Genomic DNA, 20679 nt, shown 5'->3' on the forward strand with positions numbered 1-20679 from the left:
TCCTCGGCAATATAGTTTACCCAGGAGGCCGCCACATACAGTTGTGGGGCTGTGCACTGTTGCAGGTCACCTGGATAAAGAAGCAAGTGGGAGCGGGAGGCGGGTCCGCCTGCCTCCCGCCCTCCTCGTCCTCCCGCCAGCCCTGAGCAGACCAGCCTCTTCACTTCCCTCTTCCCTCTTCCGGGTAATGATCCCCCTCTGGTTTCCCGGCACAGATCCGCACAACCCTGAGGAAGCTGGCCGTGTCCCCCAAGTGGACCAACTACGGCCTCCGCATCTTTGGCTACCTGCACCCCTTCAGCGACGGTGAGGCCAGCCCCGGGTCCCGCTGTTCCCCTTCCTGCCCGAGTTCTCAGGGTGCCCGGAGCACATCGCCTGCCCTGGGTCAGCTGGACCCTGTTAGCCCACCCTCAGGGGAGTGGGAGAGTTTGGCCGTGGTGAGGCCTCACGCAGGCCCCCAGGCGGCCACTTCACGCCCTGACTTGAAGGGTCTGGAACTAGCTGGTCCCTCCCTGCAAGTCTCCATCTCCACGGGGTCTCCCAGGGTGTAGAGACCCGCACTTTACAAAGAGGGGAGCCCAGCAGCAAGCCCCCAAAGAGGACTTAGCCTGAGACATGAGAACCCGCTATGTGGAGGCCCGTCCTGCTCTCACCTGGAAACTGCCCTCATGCCCAGGGGAGATCCAGTTTGCCATCGCTGCCGACGACAACGCAGAATTCTGGCTGAGCCATGACGACCAGGTCTCAGGCCTGCAGCTGCTGGCCAGCGTCGGCAAGGTAGGGTCCCCACGGCCCCATGGGCCCTCCCACTGCCCCCGGGAGCCAGGTCACCTGTCTCCATCAGGACAGTCTGGTGTGACAGCCAGGGGAGAGGCATGAAAAGCAGCATTCTCCCCCGCCGCCTCCCATCTGACAGAGGGATGGACTGGGTGTGGCCGGGAGCAGACCCCGGGAAGACTCAGGACTGGGCCACACCCATCCTGGGCGCTCTGGTCCTGATGCCGAGGGTTCACGCGGTGGGCGCCGGCTGCTGGGGGAGGGGCGTGCGGGGAAGGGGAGTTACTGCCCGAGTGGTCCCGTGTCCCTTCCCACCCTCCCCATCTCCCCTCCTCCCTCCTCCCACTCGCCTCCTCTCTCCTTCTGCCTGTGTCCCCTCACTCGCCACTTCCCACCCTCCATAGTTTGCCTTTGTGTCCGCCCTTCTCTTCCCTTGCTCCCCACACCTCCAGACTGGAAAAGAGTGGACTGCCCCTGGAGAGTTCGGGAAATTTCGGAGTCAAATGTCCAGGCCAGTGAGGTGAGTAGGGAGTGTGGTGACAGGAATGGCAGAAACCCCAGCCTCCGTCAGGTGCCGAGAGGCCAGCTCAGGGCCGGGGCCTGGGCCCGGGGGGCACTTCCCCCCCCCGCCGCCCCATCACAGAGGTTCAGCGAGCCAGGGCCACGTGCATTCAGGTAAACCAAGTCTTTGATTAGAGACCACCTGGCCCATCCTTCCTCACTTTAAAGATGAGGAACTGAGGCCCAGAGAGAGCTGTGACTTAATGAGGGTCACACAGCTGTTCAGACGCACTCAGGACTGGAAAACAGAATGGGTCTCCTTTCTTCCCGCCCTTGCTTGCCCGATTTCTCCATCCCTGCAGGGTCCACAGCTGGACCACCGCTGCTCTTTCTGAGCTGCAGAAAGTTCCGAATGGTGGGGGCCCCTGGGCAGGCTGGAGGGAAGGCCTGGAGTGGCTGGGATGGGAACCATCCCAGCCCCAGAGCGCCACCTGGTGGCCCGCACACACTGGCGAGAACACGTGTTGGCTTGAAGGTGCTGGTGCTGGTGTTGATGGTAGCGAGACAGTACAACTTGCACAGAGCACTGGCCGTGCCAGCCCCCGAGGTCACCACTTCCCGTGTGACTCTGCACAGCAGCCGAGGATGAGGGCTCTAAAGCCAGGCTGCCTGGGTCCAAACCCCAGCTGCGCCCCTTATTACCTGGGGACTTTGGGCAAATTCCCCAAATTTTCTGCGCCTCAGGGTTCTTACCTGCAAACAGGGATTACGTGAGTTCATGTGTATAAAGCACTTAGCACGGTGCCTCCACATAGGAACAGCTCTCTGAGGGTTAACAGAGAGCTGAGTATCCTGGGAGGTTAGAGCTGTTGTTATCCCATCTCACGGGAGGGAAGACTGAGGCCGCCCTGTCAGTAAGCGGTGATGGGGGTTCTGACCCAGCTGCTCACCAGCAGGTCCCTGGGACCAGGAGCAGGGAGGGAGGGACGGGGCGTGTGTGGCGCTGGGAGGGGGCTCAGGCGGCGTGGGGGCCTGGGAGACAGCCCCCTGTTCCCTGCCCTCTCCCGCCAGCCTGTCAGCCGCCCGCAGGTACTACTTCGAGGTGCTACACAAGCAGAACGACCAGGGCACCGACCACGTGGAAGTCGCGGTGAGCCCCCGAGGTCTCCTCTGCCTCTGTGCCTGGCCGCCCCTCTGCCCAGGCCCCTGAGCCCTGTTCCAAATCAGCCACCTCCAACCTGCCGCGTCCACCCTCTCTCCTCTCCCAGTGGCGACGGAATGACCCCGGCGCCAAGTTCAGCATCATTGACTCCGCTTCCCTGTCCCTCTTCACAAGTGAGTGTCCTGCCCCAGCCTGGGGACGGGCCGAGGTGGGGCTGGCTTGGCGGGGCTGGGAGGGCTGCTTGGAACGAGGTGTGGAGGGTCTGGACCAAGGAGCAGAGCCTGAAGGGGTGCTATCGTCAGAGGTCCTTAGCTCCCGGGGGGCCGGTGACCTGCGAGCGCCTTCTGGAACCTCTCCGAGCCCTCCACACGGTGTTGTCTGTATGATTTCAAGGGGGTCCAGAGACCAGGACGCTCACTCCAGATGAAAAGCCTCTGAGGGAGGCCAGTCCCTATTGCAGATGAGCCGCCATGGTTCTCGCACGGCTGTGGCCAGAGGAGAGGAAGCGTTCTCACCTCTCTCAGGCTGCAGTCAGTGGACTCCCCGAGTATACTTGTTGTTGCTTATGATTTACCCCTGCCTGGAGGCCCCACTGAGAAGTCACCACCGGCAGGTGGGCCGTGTGGGCCCAGGTATAGGAGGAGCTGGCAGAGCAGAAGCCCTGGCAAGGAAGGGAAGGTGGGTCTGGAGGAGACCGGGAGACGGTGGGAAGAGCGTTTGCACGGAGGGCAGGAGGGAGAGCGGAACGGAAGGTCTGGTTCACAGGAGAGGGCGGCAGTGAGGAAGGGGCGAGAGGGGTCGGGGGAGGCTGCCGGTGACCGAAGCAGGAGGTCAGGGCAGAAGGGCCAGTTGGTGCCAGAAGAGGAAGGGAGATTGGAATCCATAGATTGAGTGTGAACCAAGAAAAAGGAAGCCCGAGGCCAATTCATGTAAGAAGCCAGTGAGATGGGCCAGAGGTAACCGAGCTCTTATCTGGGGCCACGGCAGATGATCTCAGGAAGCAGAGAGCAGAGACAAGCAGCCAGCCCCCGGGGCTGGTCAGATAGGGGACAAGTAGTCTTGAACACCAGACCCCCAGAGGGAGGTGAGGGGTGGGTGCTGGAAGCCTAGGGGCTCCCTCCTTGCTGGGCCTGGGCTTGTCTGCTGGAGAGGCTGAGACACAGGCCTGGGTTCACTCAGCTTTTGTGTGATCTCAGGCACGTGACTTTGCTTCCCTTTGCCCAAGTTCCTTGTCTGTAAAGTGGGAATGATGATAATAGTACATAAGCCACAGCAGCTCTGAGGATTAAATGCGTTGATATTTGTAAGATGCTTGGATCAGCGCCTGGCTTATTATTTAGTAAGTGCCCTTCCTGTGTTTGTTAAATAAACAGACTTCTAATGATGAATTTCCAGCAGATAGCAGGTAACACATTTTGAGGAAGAGGTGGCTTTTTCCAACTCACACAAAACTGTGGTGTGTGCTGGCCCTGGGGCTGGTGGAGGGGGTCCAGGGGAGACCACAGGTTGTGGAGGCAGGGTTGGGGGCAAGCGGGATTGAGCGCATCACATACTGTACCAGCCTGGGGATACGGAAGCCTTCAGTCGGCCCCTTCCTGGCCCCTCCAGGAGCCAGGGGACTGGCTTCTGGGCTGACTTTCTCTTGGAGTCACAGCTGCCCTCTGTTCTTTCCTCCCTGGGCCCAGATGAGACAGTCCTGAGGATGGATGAGGTGGGCCACATCCCGCAGACAGCAGCCAGCCATGCAGGCTCCCCAGACCCTCTTCCCAGTGATGAGCAGCCCCTGGCCGACATGCTGCGGCCCGACCCTCGGGACACCCTCTATCGAGGTACGAACTCACTGCGGACTTGACCTCTGGCCGGGGGACGCGCTGCCAGGTCCACGGATGTCGAGGAGGAGGCCTCTGTGCTACCGCAATATCCCCAAATCAGAGACTCTTTTCTTTTACTTGTATGAAATATAACATGCATACAGAAAGGTACAAAAATATAGATGTACAGCTTTGCAATTGTACAAAGCATTACAGAGCAAATATTAAAGGACAAGAAATAGAGCCAGAACCCAGGTGTGCCCTCTGCAATCACGTATATCGGTTTCTTACTGGATTCTAGCTCTTGCTGTCCAGTGAGAGAAGTACGTCCCCACTAAGGTGTAGGAGTCGTAAGCTGTCCAGAGTGTTTACATTTTAAAAGACGACAGGGCTTCCCTGGTGGCGCGGTGGTTGGGAGTCCGCCTGCCAATGCAGGGGACGGTGGTTCGTGCCCCGGTCCGGGAGGATCCCACGTTCTGCGGAGCGGCTGGGCCCGTGGGCCATGGCCGCTGAGCCTGCGCGTCCGGAGCCTGTGCTCCGCGGTGGGAGAGGCCACGGCGGTGAGAGGCCCACGTACCGCAAAAAAAAAAAAAAGACGACAAAGTGTCCCCTTCCAGCCCTGTCCCCGCCATGACAACCGGAAGGGAATTCAGTTACTGGCACTGCACTAGGGGGAGGCTTCTCGGCCTCACTGGGAGTTCCTGAACCTGTTTTGGGACTGGCCCTGCACAGCGATCCCAGAACTGTCCTGTACCTCGAATCAGGCACCGCCTGCGAGCGCTCTGCCTCCAGCTGCCCCTGGAAGCCACCCCCACCCCCAGGAGTGGTGGCAGCCTCCGCTTGGTGGCCTCAGCTGCCGGGCTGGATGCTGCCACTAGTGAATACGGAAATGTGTGGGCTTGGGGCCGCAGATCCAGCCCTCGCCCCGCAGCCTGGAGGCTTTGTGGCTGTGAGCCAGCCTGTTTCAGGCTCCCTCACTCAACCTCACTCCTCCTCCTTCTGTCCCAGTGCCACTGATCCCCAGGTCCCAGCTCCGCCGCGTCCTGCCCGACTGTCCCTACAAGCCCAGCTACCTGGTGGACGGGCTTCGTCTGCAGCGCTACCAGGGACTCCGGTTTGTAAGTCTCGGGCCAGGCGGCAGGGACAGGCGTGGGAGGGGGCTCGCTACCCGTTGCCGGGACTGCAGAGGCTGGCCCCTCCTCCCCACTCCACACGCCAGGGGGTGGGATGCCTCCTGGGGCCCAGAGAACCGGCATTTCGCTGTGCCCGGCCCGGATGGGCTGCCCTGCGGGGCCCGGATGGGCTGCCCTGCGGAGCCCGGAGCCGTGCGGGGAGGGCTGGCTGAGGCCTCCCACCCTCCGCCCCGAGGGTGGCGGTATTTATTAAACTTATAGACAAGGTGCTGGTGAGGTGGAGCTCCGCTTTAGAGAACCCCTAGCCCGCACGGAAGCCCCAGGGGCAGGATCCTGCTGCGCCCCTGGGTCCAGAGGTGACGGCGGGAGAGGCTGGGGGCAGCCGTGGGGCAGGGCTGAGAAGGCTTTTGGTGGCCGAGGCCTCGAGCTATGTTGAAAGGGGGCAAAAGACAGTGCAGGGAGTAACAGGGGTTGTCTCGGGACTGTGGGAGGTGGCAGGAGAGGGAAGGCCGCAGGAGGGGCCGGGTGGAGGGGTGGCCTCGGCTGCAGCTGTGGAGAACGAGCCAGGGCAGGAGACTGGGATGTGCACACGGGGAGCTTGACTCGGGCACGTTCAGTCTAGAGCCCAGGGGAGGGCACGTCAGGGGTGGGGTGGAAACCAGATGCTGTGTCCACAGCAGCCCTGCTCTCCGCCTCCAGGTTCACTTGTCCTTCGTTTACCCCAATGACTACACCCGCCTGAGCCACATGGAGACCCATAATAAGTGCTTCTACCAGGAAAACTCCTACTACCAGGACAGGTGAGACACTGATGGGGCAGGAGCCGGGAGGGCTGCCTGGACCAGAAGGGCCACAGAGACCCTCCACCAAGGAGCCTTGGCGCTTCCTGGGCGCTTCACACAAGCACACACGCAGCCTCCCCCCCTGCACCCCTGGCCGGGCGTGACCTCAGGCCGCCCCTCCCGCCCCCGCCATGGCCTGCAGGGTGCCCATGCCAGCCTCCCTCACTCCTGCAGGCTCAACTTTCAGGACTACATCAAGATTGACCAGCCTCCGAAGCAGGGGCCGGAGCAGCCAGGTACAGAGTGACAGCCGAGCCGCCCCTCCCGCCACAGGAGTTTAGAATGCAAACCCCACAGCCCTTCCCCCCAGCCCCAAGGGTGGGGGGAGGAGCCCTTCTCCCCCCTCTTCCTTTCCAAGGCGCACGTAGAGGACGAAGGGCCATGGGGGACGCTACCTGAACTGTCCGAGGGCCTCGCTCCCCCGGCCCATCATTAGGGAAGCCCTGCTGTGCAGAAGCACCGTCTTCCTGTGGCCTCTCTCCTTGCAGTGCTGGGGACTAAGTGGGGCTATCTGCTGGGTCCCTGCATGTGCCAGGCCCCGGCTGGTGCTTTCTGTCCTTCGTGTCACTCACTCTTGACAACAACCCTCTGGAAGAGGGAGACCCTGGCTTTAGCTGAGGTTGAGTAACTCACCCCGGGCCCAGTGCAGGCCTCGCCAGGGACCCCCGCTGGCTCACCCTCTGGTCCTCAGCCGTCTCGTGGATCTTGTTGGGGAGAGGTTGAAACCCCACGCGAGGGATGGTTGTTGTTGACAGCAGGTTCCGAGGAAGGCCTTCTAGAAGATTCCCAGTACGGAGAAGCGGCAGAGGACACCCCTGCCCCTGACGGCCAGAACGCCAGGACACCAGAGGGGAAGCAACGGCCCCCAACGGCCCCCGGGCGGGACGCCACCAACCGCCGCCTCCGAAGCCTGCGGAGGCTTCTGGTTCGGCCCCAGGAGGGCCTGGTGGTGCCCTCTCCCATGCAGGACTCCACGGCCCCCTTACCAGCGAGGACCAGTGCCATCCCGGCCCAGCCAGCAGAGAAGAAGGCCAGGAAGCCCAACCCCGAGCCCCACCAGGCTCCACGGCATCCTGACAAGTGGCCCCCGGGACACCCAGCAGGGCACCCGCCTCCAGTGAAGAGGCCCAGACCCGCGGGTGGCAGCCCCGGGAAGACGCTGGGGCAGTCCCAGTGGCTGAATCAAGTTGAGTCATACATTGCAAAGCAGAGAAGGGGTGACAGGATGGAGCCTCCGGACCCCAGGAGGGCTTGGCCTAAGGAGGCGGAGGAGGTGTTGGCAGCAGCTGCTGGCCAGGAAGGACGAGCGGAGGGAGAGGACGAGGGGGAAGAAGAGGAGGAGGAGGTGAGGGAGGTGTTGGAATACCTGTCCATGTTCGACCCGGTGGTGAACTGGGACCAGACCTTCAGTGCCGGCAACCTCGACTTCCAAGCCCTGCGGACCGACTGGATTGACCTGAGCTGTAACACGTCCGGCAACGTGCTGCTTCCCGAGCAGGAGGCGCTCGAGGTCACGCGGGTCTTCTTGAAGAAGCTTAACCAGCGCAGCCGGGGGTAAGGTAAAGGGCTCTCGTGGGCTGGGCGGGGTGGGGAGGGGGCCTGGCCGCAGGCGCCTGGGAGGATGAGTGCCTGAGAGGTCTCGGTCCCACCATCAGGCAAGGTCTGAGATTCCTGGGGCCTGGCCCAGGACACAGGCTGAACACTGGGAAGGCTCTCAGGGAGGGAGCTGGTAAAGAGATGGGACAGGCAAAACTGGGGCTAAAAAGACACCTTGAGACCCAGATGTGGGCTGGAAGGGCGGGGGCAGAAGGCATGGATGAGTGCTCTGTTCTTTCATTCATTCATTCAACTCACCAACATTTTTCTAGTTGAGATAAAAGGCACATACCGGGCTTCCCTGGTGGCGCAGTGGTTGAGAGTCCACCTGCCGATGCAGGGGACACAGGTTCGTGCCCCGGTCCGGGAAGATCCCACAGGCTGCGGAGCGGCTGGGCCCGTGAGCTATGGCCGCTGAGCCTGCGCGTCCGGAGCCTGCGCTCCGCAAAAAAAAAAACAAAAAAACAAAAAGGCACCTGCCATTCGGTCCCCCGTTCTGGGGCTGCGGCTCAGTGGCGCTCAAGTGTGTCCAGGATATTATGCAGCCACCACCGCTACATGAGTCCAGAACATTTTTATCGCTTTTATTTTTTTTTTAATTAATTAATTAATTTTATTTTTGGCTGTGTTGGGTCTTTGTTGCTGCGCAGGCTTTCTCTGGTCGCCGCGAGCGGGGGCTACTCTTCATTCTGGTGCGTGGGCTTCTCATTGCGGTGGCTTCTCTTGTTGCGGAGCACAGGCTCTAGGCACATGGGCTTCAGTAGCTGTGGCTCACGGGCTCAGTAGTTGTGGCGCACGGGCTTAGTTGCTCCATGGCACGTGGGATCTTCCCGGACCAGGGCTTGAACCCGTGTCCCCTGCATTGGCAGGCGGATTCTCAACCACTGTGCCACCAGGGAAGCCCAATAGGTGCATTTTTGTTTTGTTTTGTTTTTGTGGTACGCGGGCCTCTCACTGTTGTGGCCTCTCCCGTTGCGGAGCACAGGCTCCGGACGCGCAGGCTCAGCGGCCATGGCTCACGGGCCTAGCCGCTTCGCGGCATGTGGGATCTTCCCGGACCGGGGCACGAACCCATGTCCCCTGCATCGGCAGGCGGACTCTCAACCAGTTGCGCCACCAGGGAGGCCCCAATAGGTGCATTTTAAAAGATGGCAGCAGTGCTCACTGGAGCAGGTAAGCATCGTGCAAGCATGTTAACCAACAGTGAAGCTGGGCGAAGACCAAGGTCTCCTGACGACTGGCCCTGCTCCCACATGCGAGGAGAGTGACCCAAGCCCCGCACCCTTTCCGCCAGGAAGTACCAGCTGCGGCGCATCGTGAACGTGGAGAAGCGTCAGGACCATCTCCATGGGGGCCGCTACCTGCTGGAGCTTGAGCTGCTGGAACGAGGCCAGCACCTGGTGCGGCTCTCGGAGTTCGTGTCCACGCGTGGCAGGCAGGGCGTCGATGCCGCTGGTGGGGAAGAGGCCGAGGCCCGGAACCTGCAAGGCCTGGTGTGGAGCCCACACGACCGCCAGAGACGTGTCCTGAGTGCCCGGGCCCCGGAGCCCAAGCTGTGCTGGCCCCAGGGCTTCTCCTGGAACCACCACGCCGTGGTCCACTTCGTTGTGCCGGGTGAGCCTCCTGTCCCCTGGGCGCTGTCCGCGGAGCAGGGGCCTCACGTGATCACGAGCACCCGGTCTCTGTTCCCCGATGTGATTCCACAAGAACTTGTGAGAGAGGCCACTTTGGGGAACGGGCTCACAGGAGAAAAGTAACTAGTGTGAGGTCACGTGGGCAGTCAGGGCTGCAGCTGGGAAGGACGCCGACTCATAGGCCAGCGGCTCTTCTTACTGACCCAGCATTCAGGGTTGGACGTGAAAATCAGCCGGGGCTGCTGGCCTGGGGCAGTGTGACAGGGAGGGCAGACTGGCTGGTTTTTATAGCAAGAGGGGAGCCTGTCAAGGAGTGTAGCCGTGGGGTCAGACAGAACGTGAAGGATGACCGTCAGATGGACAGCTAGAGGGTTTGAGTGTGAGAGCCCAGGAGGGTAGCCATGATGAGCTGATGACAAGCCCCAGCCCTCCCCGCAGAGCCCTCCCTGGGAGGCTCTGCGGGGGGGGGGGGGTGTAGAGGCCCCCGTAATGGTGAGCTCTCCCTCTACCCTCCGTCCCCCGCTGCTCTGCTGACCTTTCCTGCAGCCACATTACCCTCAGCAAAAGTCTGATGGGACTCCTGAGCACGCAGGAGCCGGGAGCGGAGGTGCCCTCCTTTGCGTTACCTCTGCTTCTCTCTCCCCGCCCACCCCGCCCGCCCCACCGGGCAGTAAAGAACCAGGCGCGCTGGGTGCAGCAGTTCATCAGAGACATGGAGACCCTGTTCGCTGTCACCGGTGACCCGCACTTCAACATCATCATCACCGACTACAGCAGCGAGGACATGGATGTCGAGATGGCCCTGCGAAGGTCCAGGCTGCGGAGGTGAGGGTGTTCTCGGCAGGGCACAGCCTGAGCCACTTCTTCCTGAAGCCCCGCCAGCTTCCCTGATTCCCAGCCTCTAGCTTTTCCCGGAGGCCGCACCCGCCTGCCCGTGGGCGCATCCCAGGTGCACGCACCACCTCTTCTCTGCCTGCCAGCTTCCACCTGGGACTGCCACAGCCGGGTTCTGAGGCTCAGCCCCTCTCTGCTCTCCCCGCAGCTACCAGTACATGAAGCTAAGTGGGAACTTCGAACGCTCAGCTGGGCTTCAGGCTGGCGTGGACCTGGTGAAGGTAAGCTGCCTGAGAGACGTGACTAAGGCTGCTGAAGAGACGCACAGACGGCCGGCTCCTCGGGGAGGAAGGGACGAGGACACAGGATCCTCTGCTGCGCCGCAGGGCCGGTACCAGGGTGGGAGCGTTCATGCGGGGTCCTCGGAGTCCGTGAAAGGTCGGGGAGGAGTTGGGATTCCCTCTCTGATGGTGAGAACTGTGCCCTGATGCCCAGTACCCTGGAAACCCATCCAACAATTTGTTTCACGCAAGTTTGTCAGTCATTGAAATGGGAAAGAGCCTGAGGATTGCCCTAGAGAGTGGCCTGGCCTCCTCGCCGTGGTCTGTAGGGGCTGCTGACCCTCCCACCTCTGTCCCCAGGACCCGCACAGCATCATCTTCCTCTGTGACCTCCACATCCACTTCCCAGCTGGAATCATCGACACCATCCGGAAGCACTGTGTGGAGGGCAAGATGGCCTTCGCCCCCATGGTCATGAGGCTGCACTGTGGCGCCACTCCCCAGTGGCCTGAGGGTGAGCCTGTCCTGGGCTGGGGAGGGTAGGAAAGGCCTCTCTGTCTTGCTTCTTAACCCAGAGGTGGAAATATTCGTGTCTACAATGGCAGCACCCCTCCCCCACCCTCCCCTTCCGCTCCTCTGCCCACCCCCCCGCTGGCCAGACCGCAGAGAAGTGTCCCCAGGGCTGAGCATTTCCCGCCTCATCTTCCCCTTCTTTTGTTCATCAGACCTTTATTAAGCACTTACTATGTGCCAGACGGCGCGCTGTGTGAGGATACAAAGATGGGAGGAAGATTCCCCACCCGGAGAGGGAGCGGCGCAAGGCTGTGCCCTCGGGGGCTGCTGCCGTCAGAGCCTCCTGTAGGGCTGTCACCGGCCCTCGGTCCCTCCCTGGTAGGACTGCTGCCTTCCCAGGACCCGGAACCTTAGCTCCGGGGGCCTCCCCCCCGGCAAATAGGCAAGGCGCTCGTGCAGATGAGAGTTTTCAGCCTCAGCCTTCTCTGTCCTCCTGGCCCTGGTTCAGCTCATCTGGGGCTTGTCTGTCCACAGGCTACTGGGAGGTGAATGGATTTGGGCTGCTCGGCATCTACAAGTCAGACCTGGACAGGATCGGGGGCATGAACACCAAGGAGTTCCGAGACCGCTGGGGTGGAGAGGACTGGGAGCTGTTGGACAGGTGAGTGGGGAGCGAGGGCACCTGAGAGACCTGGGGGAGGGGCCCTGGGTGGGGGCAGGGCTAGATCCCCCCCAGGCCCAGCACCGCCTCTTGGGGGTCAGATTCCTTCCCTCGCCGAGACTGGATCTATTGGAGGGGATACTGCCTCTGCCTGTGTCACAGGGCAGGTGTGGTGGGTGCCTGGCAGACTGTCGGGGAGAAGAACACAGGCTCCGAGCTGTGTGGATGTGAGTGGTACTGTTCTCTGCAAGGCTCCCACCTGCCCACTCGGGAAAACACGGCTGGGGAGGAGGCTGAGCTTGTGGCGGTGAATAAGAGACCCAGCAGAGGGTCAGGAAAAGAGCCAGTGTGGACCATTAAAGGGCAACAGGTATCCAGGAGGTTCTGGGTCCCTGGGACCCGGTAGAAGGGAGTTTGGGGGAGGAGGACAGGGTCTGTGGTATGTAAAGAAGAGGCAGGACCAGCCGGCGGCAGGGAGCGGTGGGAAGAAGGGTTGCAGCAGAGAGCAGGCTGGTGGGACCCCAGGGTAAGGGGATTTCAGAGCATGTGGGTGGTAAGGAAGTGGAGGCTTAGTCTGAGATTCCTCCTTCAAGAATTTATTGCCAAGAGAAGGGAAGGGGAGGCAGATGATCCCTTGAGATTTGAGCTTGAGGGGTGGGGGCAAAGGAGGGAGAGGGGAAAAATCCAAGAGAGAAAGGGTGTAATTGCTGGAACAGTGCCCAGAGGAGGTGGACAGGCAAGGTCAGGGGCTCCGGGGGAGAGGGGACCTTGACAGGGAAGATACACTCTTCTTCCTGAGAGACAGTGCACTTCCTCATCCACCAATCACTGGGCGCCTGTACTTGGCAGGTGATTTACATCCATCACCTCCTTTATTCCTCTGTGAGGTAGGTGTGATTGTCTCAGTTCTCCAGATGAGAAAACTGAGTCTTGGGGAGAAGTTAACAACTTGCCCCATATCTCACAGCTATGACTGTTGGAGGCTTAACAACCTGGTCTGTTTGTTTTTTCCCTAGAGAGCAGGCAGGAGGGAAGGTGACAAAACTAAGGGAATTTAAGGTGCAAAGGAGGGAGGGTGAGGGAGCTTGTATTAGATAACGCAGCTCCCGTAAAGCTCTGTCAGTCAGACCCCAAGGTGGACAGAAGCCTAGGCTGGTGTTACCCCCACCGCTGCGAAGAGGCAGACCTCGACCAGTTCTGGACCTCCCTTCCTCCTCTGAAGCCCGAGGAGAGAGAAACGGCTCCAAATTTCAGTTATTTCCACCTGCTGGAAGCTCAGGCCTCCCAACAGGCCATGCATATGGAAAGGGGGGCGGGGAGGGATGGGCGAGGTCTGCTCTGTGGCCTCCACCCTCCACCCCCGACCCCTGCCGCCATCATCATCACTGGTCCTCGCCTCACCCTCGCCGTACCCAGCCCATCGTTATCCTTTCTAGAGGGAGAGGCTCTGAAAGATGCCGTGCCTCATAGGTCCGGAGCTGGGCTTCCAGCCCAGGCCCTTTGGCTCTCTTTGCTTGCCCCACCCGCTCCCCTGCCCCGTGGGGAGTAGACAGAGGGTGACAGGGACAGGGCCTGGCGGAGACGTGGAAGGCAGGCTCCTCAGGGGCCCCCTCCCCACCCCCGCCTCTGTGCACCTGTTGCTCACCCCGCCCCTTCCCACCCAGGATCCTCCAAGCAGGCCTGGAAGTGGAGCGTCTCTCCCTCCGGAATTTCTTCCATCACTTCCATTCCAAGCGAGGCATGTGGAACCGCCGTCAGATGCAGACGCCGTAACCCCGGGGGTGGCCCGCTGGACCCACCGCTCCCGGCCCTTGCACCACGGTGGCCTGGCCAGTGCCCGCTTGCTGCCGGAGGGGAGCAGGGGCCGCGCTGGGCCCGAGGGGCCTCCGAGCCGACACCCTCTGCGCCGGCAGCCATCCTCCATGGCAGGAGGCCAAGGCCTCTCCCCACCTCTGGGCCTCTGGGGCCAGAAGATGGGAAAGAGATGGGACAGCTCCTGGGACGGGCAGCGGAACCGGGTTGAGGAAGGAAAGCCCTACCTGGGTGACACCACCCTGACCGGGAGGTGCCTTCCAGCGTCCACCCTGGGCCCCTCAGGGGGCAGTGGCCGTGGACTGGGAAGCTCTCCTACTGGACGTATTTTATTGGGGTTTTTATTTTTTTTATTTTTTTTTAATTTTTTTTTTATGCGTTACGCGGGCCTCTCACTGTTGTGGCCTCTCCCGTTGCGGAGGACAGGCTCCGGACGCGCAGGCTCAGCGGCCATGGCTCACGGGCCCAGCCGCTCCGCGGCATGTGGGATCTTCTCAGACCGGGGCACGAACCCGTGTCCCCTGCATCGGCAGGCGGACTCCCAACCACTGCGCCACCAGGGAAGCCCCTGGGGTTTTTATTTTTTTAACAGAAAACCAAAACTGTACCTGTCCAGATCCAGCATTGACTGTGAGGGGGCAGAGTCGTGCATTTAGGGGGGCCCCCGCATACCTCAGACCCACAGGTGCGTCGCTCGGTCCTTGACCAACAGCTGATTGGTAACCGGGGAGCTGGCCTCACGTGGAGTCGTTCTCAGCTCTCCCGCAGGCGTGTGGCTCCAGGACACGCATATCTCTCCCAGGTGGCCACCCAACAGCTGGCCACCAATTAGGGCATTAACCTTACCCTCCAGGTGGCACTAACTCCAGACTGGCATCCTCTTCCCGGTGCCACGGGGGGTTGGGAGCCAGGGAACCGATGGGCAGGGGGCTCCTGGCCCCCTGGTGTTGGGTGAATAGGCCGTGTATCATGGGCAAGGTGGGGAAGGCAGGGACGAGAAGCCCCTTTCTGTCCTAGCGGCCTGTGAGCTGGGCCTTGGGGACCATGTGAAGCAGAGCCGGGAGAGGACGAGAGGAGGGGTGGGATCCAGCGGGAAGGGATGAGAAGGGAAGTGGGCAGCTTGAGTCCTCACAGCCCAGCCCCCTCCTGCAGAGAGGGCCCCAGGCCGGCCCGGTGGGGAAGACGAGGAGGAAGACACCCGGAACTAGGGAACAGGGACCCGGGGGGAAGGTCTGGGGAGGTGAGGGGATCGCTCTGAACTACTTCCTCACGTGGAAGGGAGCAGGGCCGGAGGATGAAAAGTGAAGCTGTTTCAGGGAACACAGCCCTTGACCTTCGTAGTCTGGGGCACCCTCTCTGTCACCTACGATCACAGACTTATCTTGCACTAATGATCCCAGACGCCTTCATGGCTGGGGATTTTTCTACTACTGCTGCCTCTGCCGCTACTCTGATTCACCAGCGGTGCGTCGGACACTGCATCTCGAAGCCCAGTGTCTGTGAGGAAGGGCATAGGGGGAGGTGCAGCAGGGCCCAGGGGGCCAGTCAGCTGGGCCCAGGCTCTGTGCTGTGGCGGAGTCCAAGTCTACTTGGGTCTGCTTGGTGGGCCCTGCATTCACCAAGAGCATGAACTTGGCGTATGGGAGAATGGAGCCCCTCGAGAACCTTCTGGAGGTTGAAGAGAATCCCTGCCTCCCTCTTAAGAAATCAGGAAGGACACAGACTTTTCAATTCATAGACTGTGGTTTACCAAGGCCATATCTGCCCTCAGGCCGTGGCTTTTTATGGTCCCTGCTCAGGCTCCAGTGCCTTGGGAAAAGGGCTGTAGGGAGAGCTGCAGTTGGCTGGCTGCGGTGCCAGGTTTCTTTCTGGGGCTGCTCGTATCCCTGGGCATCGCCGTGCAAGGTCCGAATCTACCCAGACAGCCCTCCCGCTTCACCCCTCCTGACGACAGGAGCCCGCCCAGCCTCCCCTGCCTGATCCATCACCCGCTCTGCCCCAGCCAGTGCCTTGTGTTTGATGTTTGTTACCTCCACACCGCCTGCCTTAATGGAGAGGGCCTGGCATGGCCCCTGCTCTGTAGGGAAACGTGTAGGGTGGGGGGGAGGGAAAGCATTGAATACAGCATCTTCTCAGAAAACAAAACGCTCTTGTGTTTTCCTCTTGCCCATCAGGGTGGGAGAGGGGTGGGCCCAGGGTTCACGTCACCGTCCTGCAGCTGTCAAGCCTCTGATGGATGTGCCAGGGACCCTCCACCCGTCACCGCCTGGGGGGTGGGGTCAGCCCTCCCTGGGCTGTGGTTTACTTGAAGGGGCATACCCGGTTCCTGTCAGGAGCATTTTGTGAGCACTAGATTCACGGAGGTTGGTGGTTTCAGTTGAGAAAGGATGGTGGACACAGGATGGCTGGGTAAACAGTGGAGAGAAACTGAGGTGTGGCTTATTCTAAAAGAGCAGATAGGGACTTCCTGGGTGGTCCAGTGGTTAAGAATCCACCTTGCAACGCAGGGGACGCGGGTTCGATCCCTGGTCGGGGAACTAAGATCCCACATGCCACGGGGCAACTAAGCCCACGTGCTGCAACTAGTGAGCCCACGGGCTCCGGAGCCCGCGTGCCACAACTAGAGAGCAGCCCGCGCGCCACAATGAAGATCCTGCGTGCCGCAACTAAGACCCGACGCGGCCAAATAAATAAATAAATAAAATGTTAAAATAAATAAATAAAAATAAAAGAGCAGACAATCTAAAAGTCATTTCTGTTTGAGCTGGGGTGCCCTGTTGCTGCTTTACAGGTACAAAGGTACTGTCCTAGTCATATTTGGTCTAACTCATGCCCAAGAGAAGATGCTGCTATGAAAGCTGGGGCAGCCTATAGGTTCTCAAAAAGCACCATGCGTACACACACCAATCCAGAAATGACTGATGCAGCAAGATGGTAATTAGCCCAAGGCACTCGGCCGGGAAATTTGCCTCAGCAGGACCCAGAGGAGAGGGAATGACTTAAAAGCCTCTTCTCCCTCCGAGCTAGGGCTTGCTCCTTTGAGCCGTTTCTAGGACACGGAGAGAGCAGCCCGGGTGCTTGAGCCTCCCCAGCTGAAGACGTAAAAACTGACTCACAGTGGATTTGCAGAAACCTTTATAAAGAGAAAGCATTCCATCCCACAGAAAGGGAAAACAGGCCTGGAGCAGAGCGGAGGAATGGGGTGGGGTCAGAACCAAAGTCCTTAAGCTGGGCAGGCCCAGCCTTCGGTATGCATGCCTGAGGTACAGGAGATGCTGCCAGGAGGAAGGTGGGTGGTACCCCAGTCCGAGCTCAGGACACCAGGCCGAGGTGAGTTCACTTAAGATGGTAAAAGGGCCCATCTTTGTTCCAGGGCCGAGGGTAGGAAGCAAGGGTATCTACGTTGCCCTTCCAGGAGCTCTCCCAGGGTCTGTGGACTGTGCCCATCAGCCTGGCAGATCAGCGAGGGAGAGAGCAGGAAGCAGTGGCCGGCCCAGAACCTGTAGGGAAGCAGAGAGATGGTGAGGAGGGCAGGTCAGACCAGTGCCTCAGGCTTAAGTGTCCCATGATTGCCCTGGCAGGCTTCTCAGGACGCAGGTACGGGTTCAGAGCTGAATCTGAAGCGGGGCCTGAGGCTCTGCACTGCCGGCCAGTTCCCAGTGGTTTTGTTGACGCTGCTGGCCCGTGGACCACGATTGGAGCTGTATGGGCTGCTGGACAGTGCCAAAGAGAAAACCCACATCTCCCTCTTCCCCCCACTAACCACAGCCTCCACCCAGCCCAGGCTGGAGAGAAGCCCAGCCTAAGAAGAGAGAGCACAAGGGGACCTTGGGGAGTCCCAAGCCAAGCTCTTCTCCAAGAGCCCGTCCCTGCCCCAGGTCTATATTCTTCCCCTTTTGCTTGGCAAGGCTCTCTCTCTCCCAGCCCAAACCCCCAGAGGTGAGGAGCGCCACCTGGGGACCTCCCATCCTCCCTCACCTGCCTTCTAGGCTGTGTTCAGAGAGGGGTCCTTGAGGTCCTGGCAGCCAGGAACCCAGTCTTATGTGCCCCGAAGGCCGTGATGAAGACGTTGATGACGACGGTGATGAAGACCAAGGCAGTGGCTGCATTGTTGAGCTGGTTTAGTCGCCACTGCTTTTCTACCTCGTTGAGGTTCAGTCGAGCTGTGGAGAAGGGGGAGTGGCAGGTAAGTGTCTGCCGGGGGGGGGGGGGGGGGGGGTGGGGGTGGGCGGTGGCCACAGCCTGGAGCTTCCCCCACCACAGCTGCTAGAGTCCAGAGAAAGTCTGGTCCCTCAGAGATCAAGGGAGGTGGCAGCCATTGTGCTGAGATGCTTTCTCCCCAACTGACCAGTGTGGGCTCTCCACGTGGTACTCAGTAGAGCCAGGATTTGCAAAATTGTACTGGGTCTTCTAAGAGTAGGGATGCACGCTCGCACAAGAGGCTCAAAGGAACGCTGCTATGAGTTAGTGAGCAAGTCATTCAGCAGGTATTATGGAGTGGCCACTAGAAGGGATACCAGGAGGTGGGACAGGGTGCCTGCCTGCACTGTGTGGTTGTTACTTGGGCATTTGAAGGTGCACAGGTCTAACAGCAGCTTGTGGCTGAGAAGGTGGCCTGTGCAAATGCAGGGTGTGACAGGGAGGTACTTGGGCTTTTCTTCCCACCGGGGGGGCACCCCCCCACCCCGAGGCCAACTCTAGGCCTGGGCTCCTCACCAATGACCATGAGGAGGATTCCAATGACCACCTGCAGAAGCAGAGACATGCTGATGAGGGTGACGAGGGTGGTGTAGTGATGAGAGGACGGCCCCTGCTCCAGCACCGCTTTCAGCTGCGTGGCGTTAGACACAAAGAGGGCCACGTCCAGCATGCTCTCTGCCACGCTCTTCTTGGTGGCATAGTGGTTCAGGTTGATGGGCGGGCTCCTCCTGGGGCTGGCGTTCCCAGGCTGTAGGGGACAAAACACAGGCTTACCTGGGAGGCTCCGGAAGGAAAGTGGTTGAGAGGCTGGGAAGAGGAGTGGAGTTTTAAACGTCTCCCCTCACCAGGTGGGAAACGAGGGCAGGTAACCCCCTTCTCGGTGCTGTGGTCTGAAAGAATCAAGAGGTGGGCTAGAAAACCCTTATGTGCGTTTGAACTTGGAAATGATGCTGTGTTGTAATTTCTATTTCATGGAGGGTCGCTCTGCCTCACACCTTCAACATCGAAAGGGAGGAGCCTGGGCTGCTTGTAAACGAGCAGTCCTCATTTTATTCGCCATCTTACCTGGGCCAGGCCTGGCCTTGGGCGGCTCTTTTCCTACAAGAGGAAAGCGTCTCGGCTCTGAGGCCTGGCTGGAGAAGGAAAAGGCACCTCTTCTTCCAGAACCATGCGGCCCCGAGGCGGGGTGCAGAGCTTCACAAATGGAACAGGAGCTGCCTGTGGGTCCCACCCGGCCCTCGTGGGGAGCTCTGGAGCCGCAGCCCTGCTCGGGTACACGTCTGTGTGCCCACACGCACGCACACAGCAAAACATACTGGCCAAAGGCTCTTCGTTTGTTTTTGTATTACTTTTCGGTGAGAATTTATTGAAGCATAATTTACATTTGATTTGATTTTGAAATATTAAAACGAAGCTCTTCTTCTTGAGAAGTTACTCACTCTAAAAGAGAGAGTCACGATGCAGTGCCTGTGGTGTGGGCCTCTGCGCTGGACCAAGAAATTCAGACTGGGTGGTGTAGGCAACCCTGCCGTCACTCAAGAGAACCTGGGTAGGTTTTAGGGAGATTCATTTAGTATATGGCGCCTGGGATGCAGCGGCTCATGAGGGCCCAGAGACAGGGAGATCCGTTGAAAGGTTATGGTCTTGATTTAGGGTCAGGCTGTCAAGGAAATGAAGGAGAATGGGGGTGAGAAAGGAGAGGAAGGGAGGTCTCGGAGATGCTACAGCCTGGATGGGATGTCTGTTGAGTGGGCGGGTGCGTGGGTGGTTGGATGGGGCAGGTCTCAGAGAGCTCTGGTTGCCCCTTTTGGATTCTGGGCTTGTCTGGAGCTGGCTGGCCTGGTTGGTTAGGGCCAGGGATCCCAAGGCCAATACCCCACGAAGCCCACACTGTCCCTGTCGGCCCTGAGGCTACAGCCTGTGGTCCTAGCTTACCTGGCAAATCTTTGTTCGGGGTATAAAATGCCCTCACAAGGAGAGTGAGTCCACGGGGCAGCCCCCGGCTCTCCCCACGACGCAGAGGCCTCTGCCGGGCACAGCTGTGAGCTGGGGCTTCTTTGCCGCCGTTCCCCCCCCACCTCCAGTTTGCCCATAGCGACGAGCTTTGCACTTTCTCCTCCTTCCCAACCCGGCTCTAAGTCCGAGACCCGATAAACTGTGAAATTACTAAGAAAGCTTCAGGGAGGGACCTCCTTCTCTGAAAAGTTGCATTATGAACAGTGGGCGAAACCATAAATCCCAACCTCTAGTGGTGTTTCGTTGTTTTGTTTTGTTTTTGAGCATCAAGCAGATAGGGAGTGGAGGCAGGGGTAGCAGAGGTGGGTATCACGGGCACAGGTCTTCCAGAGCCTCAGCAACGACGCCTGTTCCTAGGTTTTAATAGACCTGATGGGCGTTGGTTGTTAAGTGATCTCAGGGCCATCGCTTCACAAAGGATGTGGGTTCCCAGGAGCACAGGAGGGGACAGGCCTCATCCTCTCCTCTTTAATTTAGGGCCAGCTTTTATTTTGATTTGCGCCAGTTCAGGCTGCTTTATAACTGAGAGTGGTGGCAGGAAGCTCTCAGGGACCCCTCTAAGTCCCCCAGGGCACCGTTCTCCCGTGTCCGCGTGGTGGCGCTCAGGGCCCGGAGGAGCAACTTTGGTACCAGCAGCGCGGCGTTGGGGGGTGGAGTGGCGAGGGATCCTCGGACAGGACAGGACTGGTGTGAAACCTGGACCCCGTGGAGGCCCGGGACGGGAGCCTGTTCACAGGTCTGCACAGGCCGGCCTAAAACCCACCAAGCGTGTCAAATGAGGGTGCAAATGATCCAGTCCTGATATTGGGGACTGCGTGGGTGGGTCACCTTGCAGGGTGGGGACTTGGTTAGAAGACAGATGGCTGGGAGACCCTGGGAGACGCTGCCTAGAAAGGGGTCGCCCCG

General features: G+C 60.0%; 2 protein-coding genes across 2 annotated transcripts in view; one reads left to right on the forward strand and one right to left on the reverse strand.

The window, feature by feature from the left end:
* B4GALNT3 (beta-1,4-N-acetyl-galactosaminyltransferase 3) overlaps nucleotides 1-13902 on the forward strand; it is a 91478-nt gene extending 77576 nt beyond the window's left edge. Inside the window, exons 5-20 of the mRNA XM_032647283.1 lie at nucleotides 216-306; nucleotides 677-777; nucleotides 1230-1297; nucleotides 2350-2428; nucleotides 2547-2613; nucleotides 4126-4269; nucleotides 5260-5369; nucleotides 6084-6184; nucleotides 6401-6462; nucleotides 6985-7780; nucleotides 9117-9436; nucleotides 10128-10281; nucleotides 10499-10571; nucleotides 10932-11085; nucleotides 11619-11745; nucleotides 13410-13902. Coding sequence (XP_032503174.1) covers nucleotides 216-306; nucleotides 677-777; nucleotides 1230-1297; nucleotides 2350-2428; nucleotides 2547-2613; nucleotides 4126-4269; nucleotides 5260-5369; nucleotides 6084-6184; nucleotides 6401-6462; nucleotides 6985-7780; nucleotides 9117-9436; nucleotides 10128-10281; nucleotides 10499-10571; nucleotides 10932-11085; nucleotides 11619-11745; nucleotides 13410-13518 — 2556 coding nt within the window. The 3' untranslated portion in view covers nucleotides 13519-13902. The remainder of the gene's footprint in view (nucleotides 1-215; nucleotides 307-676; nucleotides 778-1229; nucleotides 1298-2349; nucleotides 2429-2546; nucleotides 2614-4125; nucleotides 4270-5259; nucleotides 5370-6083; nucleotides 6185-6400; nucleotides 6463-6984; nucleotides 7781-9116; nucleotides 9437-10127; nucleotides 10282-10498; nucleotides 10572-10931; nucleotides 11086-11618; nucleotides 11746-13409) is intronic.
* A 2824-nt stretch (nucleotides 13903-16726) lies between these two features.
* The window catches only part of NINJ2 (ninjurin 2), a 44689-nt gene continuing 40736 nt past the window's right edge, over nucleotides 16727-20679 (reverse strand). Inside the window, exons 2-4 of the mRNA XM_032646100.1 lie at nucleotides 18274-18505; nucleotides 17536-17720; nucleotides 16727-17057 (exon numbers count right to left, since the gene is read on the reverse strand). Coding sequence (XP_032501991.1) covers nucleotides 17554-17720; nucleotides 18274-18505 — 399 coding nt within the window. The 3' untranslated portion in view covers nucleotides 16727-17057; nucleotides 17536-17553. The remainder of the gene's footprint in view (nucleotides 17058-17535; nucleotides 17721-18273; nucleotides 18506-20679) is intronic.

This window comes from Phocoena sinus, chromosome 10 (genome assembly GCF_008692025.1).
Source record: "Phocoena sinus isolate mPhoSin1 chromosome 10, mPhoSin1.pri, whole genome shotgun sequence".
NCBI classification, from domain to species: Eukaryota; Metazoa; Chordata; class Mammalia; order Artiodactyla; family Phocoenidae; genus Phocoena; species Phocoena sinus.